We start from the raw sequence: 23302 nt of genomic DNA, 5'->3' as shown, positions 1-23302 counted from the left end.
CCGATAGGCGGATCGAGCTGTCCGTCAGGGAGGAGGCTGGCTGGGGATTGGCGTTTGCCGGCGCGCTGTTATCAGTCGCCGGGTCCGGGAGCGGCGCGTCACTCAGCGGGAAAGCGACCGAGCCATGAAGCGAGCGTTGTGCCGGGCCACCGCCTTGGTGACGGTGCTCGGGCTCGGGATAATGGCGATCAGCGCCTGGATGGGCAGCAAGCGGTACGTGTTCGATGGACAGGAGCTTTCGCGCCTGGCGCGGCAATACGCAGGTGAGTGGCGGCGGGGGTGCGCGGCCTGCTGTGCCGGCAAGTCGGCGCTGGCTGCCGCACCCGCCTGTGTCTGATCTGGGCTCTGTTATACCGTCTCCTCGCATTGTAACGCCGTTGGGGGTGTCCTGTCCGGTCGCATCGATGTGTGCAAGGCGTCGGGCTGTAAGAGCCGGGATTCCCAACCTGGGGTTCAAGGACCTCTTGCTTAATGGTATTGGTCCATAGCATTGGGGGAAAAAAAAGGTTGGGAACTCCTGGTATAAAGGATTGTAAAAACTGCCCAGATGATCACTGGGGTTCCCCTCTCCTATAAGTGATGTTTATCGAGACCGTTGTATACAAAGGGACAAACATTGCTGAAGATCCCTACCACCCATCCCACAATCTCTTTGACCCACTACCGTCAGGAAGGAGATACAGGAGTATCAGGACTAGGGCTAGCAGACTAGGTAATAGCTTCTTCCCTCAGGCTGTGAGACTAACGAATATCCTGCCACAACCGAGATCTCGTCACTAGGATATTCAGCTGTTACCTATTTCCCTGTGCTGTGCACTACATGCGCTTTAAATTATATTTTATTAACACATTTGTGGTAGTGTATTTTGTTTTATGAGCTATGTGTGATGTGTCTTGTGGGTGCACGGTGGTCCAGATGAATGTTATTTCGTTTGTTGTAAATACGTATAGTTAAGATAATTATCTTGAGCTCAGGTGAACGGCTGGAGGTTGTGATACTTAGTACCAACGATATAGGTAGGAAAAGGAATGGAGCCTGAAGAGAGAATATAGGGAGTTAAGTGGAAAGCTGAAGAAGGTAGTAATTTCAGAACTGCTGCCTGTGCCACTGTGCCAGCGAGGGGAAGATTGGCAGATGAAAGTCTGGCTAAGGAGTTGGTTCAGGGGGGCAGGGTTTAAGTTTTCTGGATTGTTGGGATCTCTTTGGGGAAGGTATGACCTGTACAGAAAGGACAAGTTACACTTAAACTCAAGGGAGGGTTTAAACTAACTTTGCAGGGGTATGCGAACTGGAGTGGCAGGACTGAGGATGGGGCAGTTGCTGTACAACTAGGTGCCGTGTGTAGTGAGACTGAGGAAGGACAGACAGATGATAGGGTGAAATTGCAGTCAGTGGGATGAGTTTGAAGTGTTACATAGGGGCAAAATCAAAAAGGATAAATAGAGGACAGAGGGTGAATATTTGTATGCAAAATAAGGTAGATGATCTTGTAGTGCAGTTAGAGATTGACAGGAATTAAGCTGGAGGCATCATTCAGTCATGGCTGAAAGAAGGTTGTAGTGGGATTCAAAAGAACAGACAGATAGCAGGAGTTTGGATGACTCTGGTGAAATAAAATGAAATGAATTTGTTAGAGATGACATAGGATCAGAAGATGTAGGAGTGAAAATACAGGGAGCCTTTTCTGGTTGGCTGCTGGTGACTAGTGGTGGTCTGCAGGGTTCGGTGTTGGGACTGCTTCTTTTCACATTATATGTCAATGATTTGGATGACGGTATTGATGGCTTTGTGCCTAGGTTTGCGGAGAGTAATAAGAAACATGGAGAGACAGGTAGTGTTGAAGCAGGGAGTCTGTGGAAGGACTTGGACCGGTAGAGAGAATGGGCAAAGAAGTGGCAAATGAAATATAGTGTCGGTAAGTGTATGTTCACATACTTTGGTAGGAGGAATAAAGGCTTGGAAGATTTTCTAAGCAGAGAAAATTCAGAAATCAAAGGTGCAAGGGTACTTTAAACTCCTCATGCAGGATTCCTTGAAGGCTAATTTTCAGGTAGTGTTGGTAAGGAAGCAATTTTAGCATTAATTTCAAGAGGGCTAGAATATAAAACCAGAGATGTCATACTGAGGTTTTATGAGGCATTGGTCAGGCTGTACTAGGAGTATTGTAAGCAGTTGTGGGTCTGTTTTCTAAGAAATGATGTGTCTTCATTGGAGAGGGTCCTGAGGAGGTTTGCGAGAATAATTCCGGAATGAAAGAGTTGACATTTGAGGAGCATTTGATGGTTCTGGAACTGTGAGTGGGGGCCTCCGTCAGTCAGCGTTGAACATGGATGTTGCGTCTGAGCTGTGTGGTTACACAAGCCTGGGCAGTACGTTATGGAGAGCAAGCTGTCACCAGTGTGGCAAGCTTCCCCCTCTCCACGTATCTGACAAATCTAAAGGAACAGCAGAGACTGATAGAGTTTGGTTCCAGGAATATCACAGGAGCTGCCAGTCAGCATTGGACTCAAAGTAGGACTGCCTTAGGGACTCCAGAGTCTTCTCCGTGAGTGGTATAACCGCAGGGCAGCGGGGCTTTGAGATCAGAGTTTTCTTTCCCCTAGATGAGCAGCAGCCACAGCTGACAAGCACCATCTGCCCAAAGCGACTGGTTTTAAGGTGCCAGTAACCTGCCTTTGCCTCTTACTGGAGTTTAGAAGAATGAGGGGGTTATCATGGACACCTATATTTAATGTTGAAAGGTCTGGATGGAGTGGTCTCCTGATTGTGGAGGAGTCTAGAAATCCCTTTAGAGCAGAGGTGAGGAGGAATTTCTTTAGCCAGAGGTGATGAATCAGTGGCATTCACTGCCACAGACATCCAAGTCTTTAGGTATATTTAAAGTGGAAATTGATAAGTTCATGATTAGTAAGGGTGTGAAAAATTAAAAGGAGAGGCAAGAAAATGGGGTTAGGATTGATAATGAATCAGCCATGATGGAATGGTGGAGCATACTAGACGGCTGAATGTCCTAATGATCTACTCCAACTGTACGGCTGCTCTTGGCTGGTGTATTGAATTTGAATTGACTTTATTACTTACATCATATATATAATAAAAATCTTTATTTTGCATCTCCATTCAAATGTGCAAGTATAGTCATTTATAATAAATATGTACAACAGGGTAGTCAATATAACATAAAACTACAGTTGTGTCAGTATGAATTAAGCAGCCTGATGGAAGAAGCTGTCTTGGAGCCCATTGATCCTGGCTTTCATGCTGCGGTACTGTTTCCCGGATGGTAGCAGCTGCAACAGTTGGGGTGACTCAGGTCTCCAATGGTCCTTCGGGCCCTTTTTACACACCTGTCTTTATAAATTTCCTCAGTAGTGGGAAGATCACATCTACAGATGCACTGGGCTATCTGCACCACTCTTCAGAGTTTTGCGATTGAGGGAAGTACATTTCCCATACCAGGCAGTGATGCAGCCAGTCAGGATGCTCTCAATTGTGCCCCTATAGATGCCTATTAGAATTTGGGGGTGGGGGGGTGCATATCACACTACTTCAACCGTGTGTCTTTTTCACCACACAGCCGGTATGTACAGACCACGTAAGATCCTCGGTGATGCTTATGCTGAGTAACTTAAAGCTGTTCACCCTCTCAACCCCAGATCCATTGATGTCTATAGGGGGTAGCCTGTCTCCATTCCTCCTGTAATCCACAACTGGTTCCTTTGTTTCTGTGACGTTGAGGGAGAGGTGCACTGTGGGAGCCTGTATTTGGATGTAACTTGGGAGTTGAAAGAATTGCAGAAGGTCTAAGATGGAATGTGGAATCTTCTATCCCATGTATTGGAGCTGCAGTTAGTAGTAGAATTTGGTTGTTCTTCTCTGTTAACACTGGAACTAGCATCTGAGCTTCATCCTTGCGCCAGAGAGGCAGTGCCAGGAAGTTTAACTAACACACACACACACACACACACACACACACACACACACACACACACATATTTGAAAGGTGGAGGGATATTTGGGGACATATTGCAATGGGAAGTGTAATTAAAATAGGTGGCCACTGGGAGATCCAGCTTATTCTACACTCCATCTGCCAGATGCTTGGCAAAGCCGTCTCCAAATCTACGTCAGGTCTCACTGATACACGAGACCACACCAGGAGCACTGACCACAGTAAATGACCCCAGTAGACTCTCAGGTGAAGTGTCGCCTCACCTGGAAGGACTGTTTGGGGCCCTGAATGGTAGTGAGGGAGGAGGTGTAGGGGCAGGTGTAGCACTTGTTCTGCTTGCAAGGATAAGTGCCAGGAGAGAGATCAGTGGGGAAGGACACATGCACAAGAGAGTCGAGTAGGGAGAGATCCCTTGGAAAGCAGAAAGTGTGGAGCGAGATGTGTTTGGTGGTGTGGTCCAGTTGGAGGTGATGGAACCCAGTGGCTGCCCCTTTTAACGGTGAAGCTACAGTATGTACATTGAAACTTGGACTTTTCCAACAGGGAGTTGCAGGCAAAAAATCTGAAATCTGCCTGAGGTGGGCTAATTGTACTTGATGACAATCAATTCTCTGATCAGTCTCGGACTTCCTATTTCTATCTGTGTTACCCAAGAAAAGTTCTATAATCTGGTTAAGAAATAACAAAATTGGTGCCATATTATGTAGAAGGTGATCTACAAAACCACCTGGCGGCTTATCTGTTCACGACAACCTGCTGTATAAAAGCCACTGAAGTCCCTGGCCAAGAATGGAATATTTACTCTGAACCAATGTTTAGCAGTGAAGTCATAGAATAACAGTGGTTCATTTCTGACCTTGAGTGCTGTCTGTGTGGCATTAGGTTTGTGACTGCGTGGGATTCTCCGGGTGCTTTTTTCTTTCCCCCACCTTCCAAAGATAGGCTGGCAACTTAATTCTCAACTGTAATTTTCCCCTTTATTGCAAAATAAACAAAAATAGAGAATTGATAGACATGTGAGGTGAAGAGGAACAGGATTAATGTGACTGTTCTGCCAGAGTCCATATGAACACTTGAGTCTAATGTTAATGCATTCTGTGTCACAGTATAAGAATTAATGTAACTGAAGAATCTAGGGTGGGCAGTTGAAGATTCAGTGAGGTGTATTATTTCAATTGCAATATTAAAAAAAATGTTTGGATAGGTACATGGATGAGGGGGATATGGAGAACGATGGTCCGGGATGGGGAGATGGGAGTAAGCAGATGAACCAGTTGGCATGGACTAGATGGACAGAAGGACCTGTTTCTGTGCTGTGGTGTTCAACAACTATAGTGTGACCATCTTCTTTGCTGCACATAATATGCTGCTTATTTGCAGTGTGTTTATCACCTCTCTATCCATGTATGAATTCACTGTTTATAGCAATAATGTGTAAGTGATATTTTGTGGAGTTGTTGTGATGTGATGAATTCCTTTACTGAATAAGATTAACTTTACAATAACACAGTGATATAAAATGGTCTTGTTTCAGGTCTCAATCATGAGCAGGCATTCACCAAGATTGTGGTTGAACTGAGGAAAATGTACCCTGGTCACATACTTCCAGATGAGGACCTGCAGTGGGTCTTTGTGAATGCTGGTGGCTGGATGGGGTCCATGTGTCTTCTGCATGCATCCTTAACTGAATATGTGCTGCTGTTTGGAACAGCAGTGGACACTGGAGGGCATTCGGGTATGATATGCTTGCTAATTACATTATGTAAAGCTTTTAAAATGTTTCCATATATAACGTGAACTCAATAGGAAATCAGTATTAAGTTTATAGATTGCTCTTCTGTTATGCATTATTTTATTAGACATAGAAATTGATATTTATACTTAAAACAGTAAAACTAATTGGGGGGTATACTTGAGCTAGAGTGAAACAATAGAAGAAATAAAGGTGTGTGCATAAACTGAGAGTGCAAACTTAACAAATATTCTATTCTTGTCGAGTTCAAATCTTGCTTGGAAGAAAATAATGAATTGCCTTTAGGATGAATCATTGAAACAAGACCATTGTACTTGTGTAAATGTTGTCTCTAATTGGAGTTTTTAACTCTAAAACTTCCTTGGTCCTCTTCGCTCACCATTTCTTTCCAAATGCTTTCATTTTTCATATAATTTAGAGCTTTCCAAAGTTGGAAATCAGTCTTGGAACATTTACAGGTTGAGAACTACTTATCCAAAATGCTTGGAGCTGGAAGTGTTTGATTTTTTTTGGATTTTGGAGTATTTGTATCTATGTAATAAGGAAGCTTGAGGATGGGTCCCAAATCTAAACATTAAATCCATTTACATTGCATGTACATATTGTATATATACCCTAAGGTAGTTTTTATAATACTTTTAATAACAGTGCATGAAACAATAATAGAAACATAGAAAACCTATAGCACAATAAAGGCTCTTTGGCCCACAAAGGTGTGCCAAACATGTCCTTACCCATAGCCCTCTATTTTTCCAAGTTCCATGTACCTATTCAGGAGTTTCTTAAAAGACCCTATCGTTTCCTCCTCCACCACCACCACCGGCAGTCCATTCCAGACTCTCACCACTCTGCGTTTTAAAAGAAAATACAACAACAACAACAACAACTTGCCCCTGACATCTCTTCTGTACCTACTTCCAAGCACCTTAAAAAGTGCCCTCTCGTGCTAGCCATTTCTGCCCTGGGAAAATGCCTCTGACTATCCACACGATCAATGCCTCTCATCATCTTATATACCTCTATCAGGTCACCTCTCATCCTCTGTCACTTCAAGGAGAAAAGGCAGAGATCACTCAACCTATTCTCATAAGGCATGCTCCCCAATCCAGGCAACATCCTTGTAAATCTCCTCTGCACCCTTTCTATGGTTTCCACATCCTTCCTGTAGTGAGGTGACAAGAATTGAGCACAGTACTCCAAGTGGGGTCTGACCAGGGTCCTGTATAGCTGCAACATTGCCTCTCGGCTCTTAAACTCAATCCCACGATTGATGAAGGCCAATACACCGTATGCCTTCTTAACCACAGAGTCAACCTGCGTTGCAGCTTTGAGTATCTGATGGCTTCGGACCCCAAGATCCCTCTGATACTCCGCACTGCCAAGAGTCTTACCATTAATGCTATATTGTGCCATCATATTTGACCTACCGAAATGAATGACCTCATACTTATCTGGGTTGAACTCCATCTGCCACTTCTCAGCCCAGTTTTACATCCCAGATGTACCTCTGTAACCTCTGACAGTCCTCCACACTATCCACAACACCCCCAACCTTGTGAATAGCAGACACTCTATCACCACAAGCCTTTTTATATTTAAAAAAAAATTAATACTGTGTCTTAAATTTCTGCAACCAGCCTTCTGACTGTACATAGCCTCCTTCAATTTTCAGTTTGTTGTGATAGAACTTTGCTTTTTTTCATGATCAGCATATAGTTAAAGCAGCATGTGCTCACTGCAACACTGATTAATCTACTTTCAATTCATGATGGAGAACTTTGCTTTATGCAGTTTAAAAAAAAATTTCATTAAGTGCTGTTCATTACTTTCAGCATAGAACTTCTAACAGTTTGTCGTTCTGTTCCAACACCATACTCCTGTCAGATTCTTCACTCTTAAATCACTGTCAAAGTTTACAACAATTTGACTTCCTGTTCACTATTTCTTTTCTTTTCACTATTACAATGGAGGTAATTGCAGGCCTTTTTGACATTTTCAGCAATATCTTCATGGCACAGAGCAGGGAATAAGCACAAGATTCACTGTGAGTAAACACGAAAGTCTGACTATGACAACTGCTGAGAACAAATTGGCGCCAACCGGGCCCACTTATGTGAAGTCACTTCTCAGAAAGGTCTGTGGTGCACAGAGACCTATGCATCACCTGGGTACCTCCTCAGTACCTTGTGGAATTTTCCATTTGTGGGGTCATGTCAGTTCTCCAAAAAAAAAAGTTTAGACTTTGGAGGTTTTCAGATTTTTGATTTTCAGATGAGGGATGCTCAACCTGTATTAGATTACATTCACCCTCTAATGGAGATGGAATTTTGCTCAAATATGCAGGACATGGTATAGATGTTTTTTGTTTTATATTTTTCTTGCCTTTCAAATGTAATACTTGCCACACCTTGAGCATGGGATTAAGATTTACTGGAGATCGTAATTAAATATCTAGGTACTCTGGAATGCCAAGAATGTCCAAGTTCTGTCAGCTAATTTGGTTTTAATAGTGGTCTTCTAAGTGTTTTCCCCACATTTTCCTGAAGGAAACATCTCCTGGAAAGAATGTTTCATGCCTAAGAGGTGCTGCCCCTTGGTATTTTGTCTTTTTCAGTGCATGTAAACCTTGATTAAATCTCTTTTTATTATCCCTGTTAAAATCATCGACTACTCTAGGAGCAATTTAAAGAGCATGGCTGTTTTTTCTATGTTAATCGTCACCTCAAACTGGTCCTGTCTCACCACCTACCTTCAATGGACACCACTTTGTCAACATCATCTACACAAGTTGTTCCAAAAGTGGGTGATATCACTTGGATGATCAGCCATGATCATAATAAATGGCGGTGCAGGCTCGAAGGGCCGAATGGCTTACTCCTGCACCTATTTTCTATGTTTCTATGGTTTGCATGGGACTGGCACACAAAGCTTTCCACTGTATCTTGGTACATGTGACAATAAAGCAATTACTCCCATTGGGAGCATTGGGAGCTTCTAAGGGTGCAATAAAGATAAAGGGGGTGGTAGGGGTGCCCTTGGTAGCTGGGCGGGGGGGGGGCAGCTGAGGGATTACAGGCTTAAATTAAGCAATTAATTGCTTATACGAATTTAATCCTCGGTGCCTCCATAATTGATTATAATCACTCATGTCTTGCTAACATGCTATAGAAACATAGAAAATAGGTGCAGGAGTAGACCATTCGGCCCTTTGAGCATGCACCACCATTCAGTATGATCATGGCTGATCATCCAACTCAGAGCCCTGTACCAGCCTTCCCTCCATACCCCCGGTCCCTTTAGCCACAAGGGCCATATCTAACTCCCTCTATTCTCTTAGACTTTTCTCGAAGCGCATTGTAGTTGTTGAAAAGCAATGTGACACTAGCATATCATGATAAATCTGGACTGAATAAATTGTGTTGTTTCCTGGCCTGGCCCACACATTTATGCTGTTCACTATAGTAGTACAGTGTTAGTATGTACGATTCCCATACTTTTATCATGCAGTGACACAATTCCTGTGTGGCTTTCAATGGGGTAAAGCTCAGAATTTGCCCTTTTGAAATGGTCTTGATCTCATTTCTGTAGCCCAAGGCCCAACTGAGATATCACTTTACTTACCTTTGGGCAGAGAGTCATGTTTTGCCTGAGCGATGATGATGTCATAACTTTCCCCTCTATAATTGCAACACTTGAAGTTGGATTTAAGCAATAGGCACTAGGTTGACTCTGGTTGTTAATCCATAATGAAAGTGGCAGAAGCGACCAAACATAAAAGAAGTGTAGTCAGTATAATGTGGAATGTCTGAAGTATGGTTTATACCAGCACCAAGCAAACCAACAGCAGCCAATGTGCCTGTTGTGTGAAAATGTTTTTTCAAATGAGACAATGAAACTATCTAGGCTCCTTGAACATTTGAAGAGAATACACTTTGATAAACCAAAGAAGAACTTGGCTTATTTTCTGTTACTTCTTGGAAGCTCTCAAATGGAAAACACTTCTTGTTTGCCAGCACCTCACAACAGAACAGAAGTGGTTTTGCGTGTTTCATATAACATTTCATTGTTAAATCTGGAAAACCCCTTACAATTGGAGAAGGACTGCTTCTGCTAGCAGTAAGGGAGATTCTGAGTAATGTTTTTCATAAGTCACCTGACAAATAATTAAAGTGATTCCATTCAGTGAAAACTCTGTTCAAGGAAGAATAGATGAAATGTCTGAGAATGTCACATTTTGGACTACTGTACCTTCCTTTGAATTAGCTTAATTCAGTTGAAGCAGAGTGAAACATTCAAGTTTTAAAAAAGTGCAGTGAGGAACAGCGAGTAAAAAAATGCAGACAGGCCAACTCAAAACAGAGGCAAAAAAAATAGAATTTACGGGTTCATGAACATTGAATACCAGGTCATAATAATCATTTTTTAAAAAAGAGCAGAAATGGCTTTCTACATTGGAAAGAATGGAAAGTTTGATTGTATGTGTACCGAAGCCTTTGAATGGAAAGCCTACAAAATTATTAGTTGCAGCCCAGTTCTTCACAAGCAAAGCTCTCTCCACCATTGAGAGCATCTGTAAGGAGCGCTGTTGTAGGAAAGCAGCATCCACCATCAAGGATCCCCACCATCCAGGCCATGCTGTCTTTTTGTTGCCAGTAAGAAGGAGCTACAGGAATCTTAGACCAGCGGTCCCCAACCACCGGGCCGCAAAGCATGTGCTACCAGGCCGCGAAGAAACGATATGATTTGGCGATATGAGTCAGCTGCACCTTTCCCCATTCCCTGTCACGCCCACTGTGGAGCTTGAACACATGCGAGGTCATTACCTGCGCGTCATCCACATCAGCGCGGGAAGGAGATCATCAACTCGAGCTTGTAAATGACGGTGGGCGGAAAAGTATGTTTGACATAACATCTCTGCTGGCATTCTGATCAAAGTCAAGGCTAAATATCCTGAGATAGCCATGAAAGCACTGAAAACGTTGCTTCCATTTCCAACATATCTCTGCAACGAAAACTAAATTGCGGAATAGACTGGACACAAAGAACCCCTTTCGAGTATCGCTGTCTCCCATCATCCCTCGATAGGACCGTGTTGTTGCAGGGAAACGAGCCCAGGGCTCCCACTGATTCAGCGATATTGGTGTGTTGCAATTATTTTATATGTTCATATGGGGAAGATATGTGCTGTGTGTTTAATATCCAAACGTTACTTAAAATGTTATGATGCTATTGACTTATAAGTGACTTATATAACCATATAACAATTACAGCACGGAAACAGGCCATCTCGGCCCTTCTAGTCCGTGCCGAACGCTACTCTTACCTAGTCCCACCGATCTGCACTCAGCCCATAACCCTCCATTCCTTTCCTGTCCATATAGCTGTCTAATTTTTCTTTGAATGATAATATCTAACTTGCCTCTACCACTTGCAGTTCCTTCAACACTTACTTCAAGCTCCCGTCCTCCTCTGATAATTGACTTATAACTATACTCATGCGAGGAAAATATGCGCTGTTTAATATTAAATTTGTTAGATAAACCCTTTTAGAAACGAAATTGAGTGTATTAGCCACTTATCACCTATATTCCAGTCGTGATTAACACCGCCCCCCAACCCCCCGGGTCGGCCGGTCCGGAATAATATTGTCAATAATAAACCGGTCCGCAGTACAAAAAAGGTTTGGGACCCCTGCCTTAGATCCTACACCTCCAGGTTTAGGAACCGTTATTACCCTCAACTGTCAAGCTCCTGAATCAGTGGATATCTTCACTTGCCTCATCACTGAACTGATTCCACAACCTATTGACTCGCTTTCAAAGTTTACAACTTGTGTTCTTAATATTTATTATTTGTTTGTTATATTATTATTTTGTGTTTTTTTTGTATTTACATAATTTGTTGTATTTTGCACATTAGTTATTTGTCTTTGGTTGTGTGCAGTTTTTCATTGACTGTATTGTGTTTCTTTATATTTGCTGTGACTGTCACAAGAAAATAAATTTCGGGGTAGAATATGGTGGCACATACGTACTTTGATAATAAAATTTACTTTGACCTTTGAACCTGGAAGCAATTTGTTCGTTATGTGCTATGTCGTATGATGGTGGTCAATCATGGTCTTGGCAACTTTTTGTACGGAAGTGGTTTGCCATTGCCTTCTCCTGGCCAGTGGCTTTACAATTTTGGTTACCCCAACTGTGCTGGCATCAGTGGTTCCATAACTAGGACTTGTGATGTACACCAGCTGCTCGTAGGACTGTCCGTCGGCTGCTCCCATGTCTTCGCATGACCCTGATTGAGGAGAGCTGTACAAGTACTACATCTTGCCCAAGGGTTACCTTCAGGCTAGTAGAGGGAAGGTGTTCCCAACACCTCCTCTGGTAGAGATGTATCTCCACTGCATCACTCCACTGAAGTTATTATATATACTTACTGCTTTAGAATAATGCATAGAAAACTTTCTCTTTATATAAAAGATATTTAAAATGTTGCTTTTTTTTGCATTTTTAAATGGATCAAGCTTGCCATTTGTTGCAAGTACAGATAATGTGAATATATTTAAATTATTTTGACTTGACTTCCTAGGACGATATTGGGCTGAAGTGTCTGACACGATTATTTCAGGAACTTTTCAACAATGGAAAGAAGGGACAACCAAAAGTGAAATATTTTACCCAGGTTAGTTTCTATACTTTGTTTTTGTAGATATTGATAAATGTGGAATCCCACCTTTTAGTCTCTGTATGACCATTGTTTTATTTACTAGCCTGAACATATTCCTACAGGTTTCTACCTGTGCTCTATCACCATTGTTGGCTCCCTGCTGAGATAACAGCTGAACCTGAACTTAATATAGTTGAGTTCAGGTCAAGACAGACAGAATTGTAGACTATCATTTAAGTGTTGCTATTCTGTAATTATTTTCGATTGTGATAAATTAAAACAGAAAACTATAGGGGTGACTGGTCTCCAGGGACTGATGAGGAGGAGGGTAGGTGTTCAAGGAATGGGAGTGCTAATCAGAAGATCTGATATTGTGATTTTAAAAGCCTACTGATCACTGTCGTATTCATTTTAATTGATCGAGAATTGTATGTTACAGAAGTGGGTCATTTTGTGTATGGTTCTGCACATTGCAAAAAGCTGCCAGTTAGTAGTCAAACATAACTCCTACTCACCTACTTACATGGTGCTACCTGCCTGCCATCTTGCACCCCTCCTCAATTCCATCATCCACCTTGGAGTCCTTTCTTACCACTCCTTTTCTCCCATACTGACCATCATGCCTCTCCACTCTCAGTCCTGATGTAGGTTTCAACCCAGGTGGTCAACAATTCCTTTCCTCCCACAGGTGTTGCTTAAGTTCTTCCATCAAATGGTTGGTTCCTCCTCCCACCCCACCCCACCCCACCCCACCCCACCCCCCCAGTACATGTTAATCTCATCTTCCCATCTTCTAGCACTTGGCTCATAGCATTCTCTTTCTAGCCAAATCCAGTATTGGTCCAGACCATGGGTTCTCAACCTGGGATCCATGGACCTTTGGTTAATGGTTGGGGTCCATGGCATAAAAAAGGGTTGGAAACCCCTGGTCTAGATGCTTAAAAGCTATCAACAACTCTGCTTCCACTACTGTCTTCAGCAGTGTATTCCATTACCTCATTAACCTAATCATGGTTGATGAGTACTTGGATTACACTGTCCCATAATGGTACAACATTCACAATCCTATAAGCCATGAAGAATTGGGGTGGGGGGAGTATCTGGCTGGTCCCAACATATTGAGGCAGCTATAAAGAAGGCAAAGCAGTGGCTATATTTCATTAGGAGCTTGAAGAGATTTGGATTGTCACCTAAACAGACATCCCACCTCTCCCGGAAGATCCTGGAAATTGCCTGCAAATTATATACAATATCATGGAAATCAATTTTTTGAGAGAGAGAGAGGGAGGGCAGGCGAGAGCGCGAGAGAGAGGGAGGGGGCAGGCGAGAGCGCAAGAGAGGGAGAGCAGGCGAGAGCACGAGAGAGGGAGAGCAAGCGAGAGCGCGAGAGGGGGAGAGGGCAAGCGAGAGCGCGAGAGGGGGAGAGGGCAGGCGAGAGCGCGAGAGGGGGAGAGGGCAGGCGAGAGCGCGAGAGGGGGAGAGGGCAGGCGAGAGCGCGAGAGGGAGAGGGCAGGCGAGAGCGCGAGAGGGAGAGGGCAGGCGAGAGCGCGAGAGGGAGAGGGCAGGCGAGAGCGCGAGAGGGAGAGGGCAGGCGAGAGCGCGAGAGGGAGAGGGCAGGCGAGAGAGGGAGAGGGAGAGCAGGCGAGAGGGGGAGAGGGCAGGCGAGAGCGCGAGAGCGCGAGAGGGCAGGCGAGAGCGCGAGAGAGGGAGAGGGCAGGCAAGAGAGGGAGAGGGCAGGCGAGAGCGCGAGAGAGGGAGAGGGCAGGCGAGAGCGCGAGCGAGCGAGGGGGCAGGCGAGAGCGCGAGGGAGGGGGCAGGCGAGCGAGGGAGGGGGCAGGCGAGAGCGCGAGGGGGCAGGCGAGAGCGCGAGAGAGAGGGAGGAGGCAGGCGAGAGCGCGAGAGAGAGGGAGGGGGCAGGCGAGAGCGCGAGAGAGAGGGAGGGGGCAGGCGAGAGCGCGAGAGAGAGGGAGGGGGCAGGCGAGAGCGCGAGAGAGAGGGAGGGGGCAGGCAAGAGAGAAAGCAAGCGAGAGCGTGTGAGCGACCACGAGAGAGAGCAAGAGCGTGCCATGGCAGAGTATTCCAAAAAAAAAAAGAGAATATAAAAGGTACAGTACGTCACCCCAGACTACACTAAAGTGTACCCCTGCCTAATAGGGGTCAAAAATAATGACAGTGTTGCTCGCTGCACTGTTTGCAACGGTGACTTTTCTATTGCCCATGGTGGTTTAAGACTGTAAAAGACATGTTGAGGTGTGTTTAACAGGTGTCATTTGTTCATTAGCATAGCTAATGTTATTTAAGCTAGCTGGCTGGCTGCTAAGGAGCTGCTCTATTGCAGACATCCCACCTCTCCCGTAAGTCTCCCGCAAATTGATGGTGCTGCCTCCCTGAAATGAGTTTTTGCAGGGTGGGATGTCTGCCTAAAACACTCAAACTTCTACAGATGTACTGTGGAGAACACTGACAGGCTGTATCACCATGTGGTATGGGGTTGACAGGGGGGAGGGGGGGTGGGAGGTGGTGATGCTAGTACACAGGACTGAAAGAAGCTACAGAAAGTTGTAAAATTTGTCAGCTCCATAGTGGGTACTACCCTCTATAGTATCCAAGACATCTTCAAGGAGCAGTGCCTCAAAAAGGCAATGTCCATTGTCATTATTAAAGCCCCCCCATCACCCAGGACATGCCCTCTTCTCAAGTTTACCATTGGGAAGGAGGTACAGAAACCTGAAGGCACACACTCAGAAGTTCAGGAATAGCTTCTTCTCTCCAAATGATTTCTAAATGGACATTGAACCCATGAACACTCACTTTTTTATTATTTCTGTTTTTGCACTATTTTTAGTTTATTCAATATACATATGCTTACTGTAATTTACTTATGTATTGCATTGTACTGCTGCTAAGTTAACAAATTTCACAACATATGCTGGTAATAGCAAATATAATTTTGTATTCATTAAGTAAATCTTAAGTTTTTCCCAAACTTTTTTTCACTCAGCACTGCACAACAGAGGTAATCACTTACCAACAAGCTGTCTCCTCAAAGCAGAGCTGATATATTGATTCCTCATACCCTATGACTGAGTTCATGAGACTATATCTCAATATGCTGAGAATCTCAAATATCTCACATGAAACTAATGTTTTAACTGAATTAGAATGAAATGATAAGATTTTTCTTGAAGTCTGCAGGATTGTTGATACGATCCCGCAGACTTCTACAGGATGAGTAAGCTATTTATCATCCTCATTATGTACTGCCAACCAAAGTAGAGCTATCTGTTTTAAATTTGATGCGAGTTCTTCACTGCTTGGCCACTTACAAGATTTCAGTGTCCATCTATTAAATTATAACTCATTTATAGCAAAAAGCTGAAATAATTAATTCCAGACAGGCCAACCTATTTATACCAAGCACTAATAATCAAGTGGATGAGCTTAGATTTCAGCATGAAAACTTTTATTCTAATTATAAAACTCTATTTGAAATGAACAACCTAGAAGCTGTTGTTATTAAAAGACCTGTCCTCTTTACACAATGAACTTGGCTTGCATGTGATTCTAGTTGTTCACCTGCTTGTGCAGATACCATCCTGTACATACAAAAAAGTAGCCAGTGCCACCTTCTCAGGACAATTGGAGAAGGCAGAAAATCTAAGTTGTCAGAGCCAGAAGTCAATGTATACCTTTCATTTGTTCATGTGTTATGAATAATCTGGAGTCTCAGCAGCAACTAACTGTTGTAAAGGTTTACTAATTCTTTATTTCGAATGGAGGATCATCTGAATTCCAATTGTTTGCTTGGTTTTAAGACTAGTTTAGATTTTTTTTAAAAAAAAAGAACTCATGAAGTATAATCTGTTCCCACAGGTGACACGATAGTCCATTCTGTTGGCGAAGCCACGGCTGTCCGCTGGAGTGCGGGGACTTGGATGGTAGAATATGGCCGAGGCTTTATTCCATCTATGTTAGGGTTTGCACTATCAGATACAATCTTCAGCACACTGGATTTTGTTACTCTCTATTATACGTTATCAGTCTACGTAAAAGCACTCATTCTGGAAGCCAATACATACCTCACTGGAGCTGGCTTCTTTTGAAGCTCAGTGAAGACTTATTTGCAATTTTAAATATTACAAGTGTCTGTTTGATGTCAGTTTACATTACTTAATGGGGTTGAAAGTTATATCCATGCCATCAGTCCTGAAAACTTTATATTTGTATAATCCAAGTTTTGAAAATACCAACTTTTTCCTTTACTGAAGATCATCACTTCAAATACTGTTGCAAAAAACAAAAACAGAACTTCACATTTGAGTTTTTGCATAATCTTTCTTGTTGGGCACAGCCAATTTAAACATTAATCATTGATTAAATCTATTGGAATGATCTTGAAAGGTAAATTGAGAAATCAGGATTTTGAACATGATTATTGTACCTCTTCAAATTACCATGTTTTAGTGTGATATTGCTTTGATCTGAACCTGTTGGTTGAAGACCACCTTCTTACTTCTGTGAATCTAATTTTTGAATCAGGTATAACCAGACTGGTAATGCAGCCTAATTAGTTAAAATTGGTGTGCTTATAACAAATGGACCTTGTACAACTTCATTGTGTTCATCATTATTCCTGATCCTGAAAGTCCAATTTTTGATGCATTTGTACATCAAAGTGGTGTGATGTAATGTATAATGAGAATCTCTTTGAATATATAATTACTAAAAGTCAAGTGTAATTTGACTGCAGGCAAACCTGGAAGACTTTTTTTTGAATTTTGGGAATTGTGCAAATGGGTATTTTTCTTACTCACTTTCTATTGGCAGCCAGTGACATCCCAGATTAGTAATCTAATGTTCACTGGGTAACTACCTCTATCATCTCCTCAAGTCTCAAGGAAGGCTGCTGTACTGGTTGATGTTTCTGGCTGAATTGCTGGCTCAAGTCAACTGGCCATTTTGGTCAGCAAATGTCATGAGAATGGGGCTCTTAAGCACATCATCCTTGCATTTGCTGCTGCTACTGGTTCTAGACAGCCCAGCCACTTGCTTAGCTATGTTTGCATCAGAGAGGAAGAATTGTATTTCTCACTGAATGCTGGTTTAAAAAAAGAAAGTAAAAATCATGTGAACATTAAATAAAAACAGAAAATGCTGGAAGTAATCAGCAAATCAAAAATTATATGTGGAACGAAAAACAAGAAAGAATATGTGGAACATTTCAAATCAGAGCCTTCATCATGACAGTTCCTACAAAGAGCCTCTGACCTGAAACTAAGTCTCCTTCCACAGCTTCATGTTGGGTATTTCCAGCATCTGCAGTTTGGATTTTCATTTACAGGAAAGGTCCAGCTTTGGTCATGGTGCTAATGATTGTATTTCATTTGATTTTATAATTTACTTTGTGGATTCTTTTCTGCCAGCAGTAAAAGGGTGGAAATATTGCTCCTTGTGTAGAGGATTTACATCTGTTAATTTATTTTCAATCGAGGATATCTATTAGTACTATCAAGAACAATAGTAATTATTTTTATACTTGACCTGTGGAAAATCTGGAATGATCATATTTTCATCTCTGGTGGTCCAATAGTGCAATTTAAAGCAACATTAGATGTGCCATGTCACATGTATTCCTTGCATAAAGTTGAAAAACCGTCCTATGCCCATTGTTTTGCAGTTTTTAAGAATTAGTTATGAACTTCATACAACTACCATAAATTTGACTTGGTTTTTGACTTGATTTGAGGAGATTGGGGAGTTGGAAAGCCATTTTTTTTTTTTGAACAACTAGATTTAAAATCTTGGAATAAAATCCTTTTTAAAGATTGCCTCCACGATTATAGATCTTTTTGATTTACTACACAACCATCGGTTGTATTTGAAGGGATTCACTGATAAAAGCATAATGAAGAATCAGATTTCCCAAATGTGTCCTTTACTTCATGCTTTTTTTTAAATAAAGGGAGTGTGTCTTGCAGAAGAGGTCCTTCTCACTGAATAAATACTACATTTTACATTTCCTTTTTTTGCATGTTTTTTTATTCATTAAAGGAGACCACCAACATATACAAAATGCACTGTACTCTTTTAAGAAAAACACTTTCTTGCAGTACAATATATCTATGAAAATTAAAGCTAACTATATTTTAAGTGAGCTCCTGTCAAGATTTGGAATGTGAATGTATTTTGAGACAAAGTCCCCTTTTTGCTGGTGTAGATTCAACATATTAGAATGAATCTAGAAGCATCTTTAAAAGTTAGTTAAGCATAGCCAGTTGATTTTGTTTTTTTTTGTGTGTTATTGTAACCAACTAATAAATTTGCCTTGGTTCAATAGGTAGATGGGAAAAACTTTTATCAAAAAGAGCAATAAGTTGTATTAAGTGATTTGTGTGTTTAAATTCACCTTTATGGAAATCTGCAAAGCTTCTGTCTAAGATGTGTTACTTCTGGTTTAGGGTCAGTGAAAAGAATAATATAATTTTGTTTGTGGAAGTAGAAAATAAGTCTATAAGATTGTAGATTTTGTTTTAAGTTGGATGTCTCAGCTTTGGAGGTGCGCGCGCGCACACCATCTACATCTGGTTAGCAAAGTGACAAACTGTACAAATTAACTGTAAAAATAATGTGACTACCTTTTACTGAAATCAAAAGCTATTCTCAGAAATATAAGGAAGTTATTATTAAGCTCTTGACCTCCCCAGGTTTTTTTTAATCTGTTTTGGTCTGGCTCAAAGGTTTCTGCTTATCGTTACTAATCCTTAGAGGTATTATCCCAATATTAAATTGTCTCTGTTCTAATAAGCACCTGGTTCAGTTTTATATTTCTTCTCATTTCTGTTCTGCAATAATGCTGATTTCAGCTGCTTCGTTGACACTGAGGTTCCATTTTGAAGTTGGGCAGGATTGGTGCGTGCATCAGTGTCTGATCAAGCAACAAACTCATTCTGAGATCCGGTGAGATACTGTTGTGGAAGCTTCCCCTGTATGCTCAAATGTTCAGTATTGCATACTGCTACTGCAGCTCCAATGACTGTATTGAAGCCAGTGGAAGGAGTATCCGACAATTTTATTTACCACGTACAACTTTGCTCCTAGTTGCATGTATGGACGTCCTTTGCTTTACTCTGTTTAGACACCGATTCTGATTTTACCCTGAGCCAGTTGGGAATCATTGGCTCGTTAGTAGGAGTTTGGTCTAGAGGTGACTGGCAGTTAAATCTACAACTATTCCCAGCGTTTGGGGAAGTGGTGAGAGTTGGGATTGATAAATAGTTGCAGAAAGAAAAGGATGAGGGATAGAAGGAAGCTCGGAATGGATTTTAGATTGTTGTTAAATCTCTTTGCCTCTGGTCCTTAATCTGTTCCTGGCAAATTTGGTCATTGGCGAAATCATCACAGCTCCCCTGGCCCTGTTTGATGAAAGAATGCCAGTTTGATATGTTACAGTCAGACAGATGAGGTTGAGAAAAGAGGAGGCAAGTTTTTTTGTCCACTGTCATTGGTATGGAGTTAAAACAAAAACATATTTCCTACTAGTAAGTAACTCACTGAATTAAATGATCAGCTGTTAACTGACTGACACTGTTGTTACTACAGACAGTCAAACTTCATAGTCTGAACTAAAGTGATGCTCCCAAGACCATGGAAAACTTTGAATGGTGCATTAGAGGTGTTTAAATTGAGGAATTTCAATGTTAAATATGTAACTTCAAATAAGTGATTACTTTAAGCTGGTAGTGATGGGCTTCTTGAGCCTTTTCTGTTCTTATAATATGGTGGCTGATGTGATATTGACTTTGATACCAACTTTACTCTTTTCTCTCCCCGTGAGCCCTAGTTCAAAAGCTGGTAAATATAATCAAGTGATGCAGGATTTTGCTTTGGTCTTGTTTGTTGATGCAGGTAATGGGAGAAGGTATATATTTTTTCTTGGTATCTTCATTACAGCAAAGTTTTTTTATTCATTAAATATTAGAGGACAAATTAAATTCAAACAAAATATTTTTATTCTACTGCCAGTCATAATTAAGTCATTTCAGTGAAATCTCCATATGTTGGATTACAGCCATTTTACAGGATCGTAGTTTCATAGATCATGGTGGGATAATGGCTCTTTAAGGTCCAATAAGTAAAGGCCTTTGAATCTGACAAAAACAAAATCAAATTTAAAAAAAAACTGGGAAGGTCAACAGGCTAGTACTAATTTTCATCTTTTTCTAAATAGCCCTTTACAGAATCAATGTAAATTTGGAAAAAACATTAAATTACTATTTTTTTCCTTGTCCCCTAGGCATTGGTGAATTTTAAAATTTGTATGCAGAATTTTGCATTCTTAACTACAAGCTACGGTTAAATTGTACAGAATAACTAAATCATGAAGATGGAAACCAGTGGAAGTTCTAAAACAACCTAATTATTTATTTGAGTGAGAATCATGGTGATAATTCTACCAGCAATAGCTACAAAATGATTTATTCATGAAAAGTATTATTTTGGAACATTTTGTGTACTGCAGCTGTAAATTTGCCTTGGTTTGCATCTTGAGGTTTCTGTGACTGAGTATCTTCAAATACAGTTTAATATTGTGCATTTGAACTTGGAGACTGAAACAGACTAGCACCTTACTGCAGAACTTAAAAGGCATAAATGTCAGATTATAATGAATTGGACCTTCAGGAATTCTACATTGATCTTCCACTTAGCATTCCATTTAGATTTTTAAAAGATATACATTTCAAAGTTAAATTATTCTGTTTTTTATAGTGGCATGAAGGAATTAAGTACCATGAAGTTGTACAATTTGTTTTGAATGAGTTTGTAATTAATAAATTGTCATTCCTAAAGTTAATCCAGAGCCCAATAATATTATGTTTTTACATTTCCCATGTGGAAATGTTTGTAAAGAGTGCAAAAATGAAAAGTTTACATGGTACAAGAGTAACATTCTTTAAGTTGTGTTAATTGAATTTTGTGCTTTAATGAACCCAAAATGCTGTGGTTTGAAGCTTTAATGATGTGCTCTGTAAAAGAAAATTAACTGTGCTGAAAAAATGTTTTGTCAATGATTTATGGAAATATCACCAAGGGCCTTATGAAATACGTATATTAATTTATATCCTAGTCTATTTGAAACTGTCACAGATTAGTAAACTGTAAACCATTTGTCTTGCAAAATTAAACAATTTGTGCATTTTGTGGGAATGAACATAAAAATAAAAAAAGATCTGCTTCAAGTAATTCATTCCTTTTCTTTAATGGTTGTTTTTGTCTTAGCTGAAGCAATGTTTGTAGAATAAAGTCTTGATTGAACCACTGACCTGGTGCTTACCTGGTTCAGTACTGCTTTCATTTTAGTTAGCATGCAACAACTTAAAGCTGCTGATCAATTGCTACCGTCTTCCATACTTGACAATGCCACAGTAGATAATTAGCTGGGAGACCTAATGGTTAGAAGGATTTACTACATAAACTTAACCCATTTCATTGAAATGTGCCAACACCAATGGACTAACTTTCAGATACTCATCTCTTGTTCTCTTTATTTATTGTTATTTATTTATATTCACATTTGCACACTTTATTGTCTTTTATACTCTAGTTGAATGTCCTAGTTGGGTGGTCTTTCATTTATTCTGTTATAGTTACTAGCCTGTAGATTGACTATGGCCACAAGAAAATGAATCTCATGGGTGTATATGATGACTTGTACTTTGATAATAAAATTTACTTTGAACCTTGGCCCAAAGTAAGTCAGTTTGAAATTGTGAAAATTGAGGTTGATAGCTGACTGTTTAAATAATAAAGGCATCCATTAGTCTTGCGAGATCATGGACCTGCGCCTGGAACGTCTTCACTCTCCAGGGCGCAGGCCTGGGCAAGGTTGTATGGAAGACTGGCAGTTGCCCGTGCTGCGTCTCCCCTCTCCACGACACCGATGTTGTCCAAGGGAAGGGCAAGGGCCAATACAGCTTGATACCAGTGTCATTGCAGAGCACTCTGTGGTTAAGTGCCTTGCTCAAGGCCACAACACAGGCCCTCCCCTGGGCCCCAATGCAGAACCTTCAGATCTCTAGTCCAGTGCCTTAACCACTTGGCCACGTGCCCACACGTAGCTGACTATTTGGTGAGGTTATTAATGGGTATGAAACTAAGGCAGGCCGGTAAAGCCTAAATTAGAGGCTTTAATTAGTGATACAATAAAATTGCAGAACAGATACGGGGAAGTGTGGATTTAACCTGTCACCATAAACTTTAAAATTACCTTGCCTTAAATTGATCTCATCAATGCTAAAAACAACAATTTATTAAACAAATAATCTGCTGTAGGAGCTCAGTGGGGCGACCAACATTGGCCCGAGGGTGGGGAGCAGTTTCAGCTCTGATCCCTAAATAGTTCCGACCCGAAACGTAAATTTCGTTCTTCGCACAGATGCTGCTTGACTTACTGAAGCTGACCCAGCAAATCAGTACTGTACCTTGCACTTATAGTCTTGTGTCTCCAAGCAATTTAGTCCGTCAACTTTTGAAGTGAAGATAATTTACGGCAGTACCATTTGGTTAGGAGAGAGACACAGCGGAGCCCTCGGAGCTGTAGGATACATGATACCTTCTATAATATTAATTTAAGAAACGATAACTGAAGCATTCAACTGAATTCAAACAGATAGTTAGGAGGCCTTGATTGTAGTCGTTGAGTTTAAACAATATCTGGATGTCCGCCTGCTCACTTGCACGCGATATAAATGATTTGTCTGCTTTCTCACGTTTCTTTTACAACTCTCAACTCAAAATTCTTAATTCTCCAGCCCTAAAACTCCGAATAAAATAACGAAGTGTAGGATGTACTCATCGGCTCAGATAACAGGAAGGGTACAAGAGCCTGAAGATTCACACTCAACGATTTCAGGAACAGCTTCTTTTCCCGCTT

At 41.3% G+C, this 23302-nt stretch overlaps 1 protein-coding gene across 1 annotated transcript; it reads left to right on the top strand.

The window, feature by feature from the left end:
- The first annotated feature begins 55 nt into the window (after nucleotides 1-55).
- Nucleotides 56-21608, top strand: sigmar1 (sigma non-opioid intracellular receptor 1). Its single transcript, XM_072252369.1, has 4 exons — nucleotides 56-263; nucleotides 5488-5688; nucleotides 12295-12387; nucleotides 16246-21608. The coding sequence occupies exons 1-4, from the start codon at nucleotides 125-127 to the stop codon at nucleotides 16473-16475; spliced, it is 663 nt and encodes a 220-aa protein (XP_072108470.1). The 5' UTR covers nucleotides 56-124; the 3' UTR covers nucleotides 16476-21608.
- The last annotated feature ends 1694 nt before the right edge of the window (nucleotides 21609-23302 follow it).

The sequence above is a fragment of the Mobula birostris genome, chromosome 3 (assembly GCF_030028105.1).
Source record: "Mobula birostris isolate sMobBir1 chromosome 3, sMobBir1.hap1, whole genome shotgun sequence".
Classification (NCBI taxonomy): domain Eukaryota; kingdom Metazoa; phylum Chordata; class Chondrichthyes; order Myliobatiformes; family Myliobatidae; genus Mobula; species Mobula birostris.
Note: the sequence above shows the minus strand (reverse complement) of the source record. Positions and strands in the feature narration are given on the sequence as shown.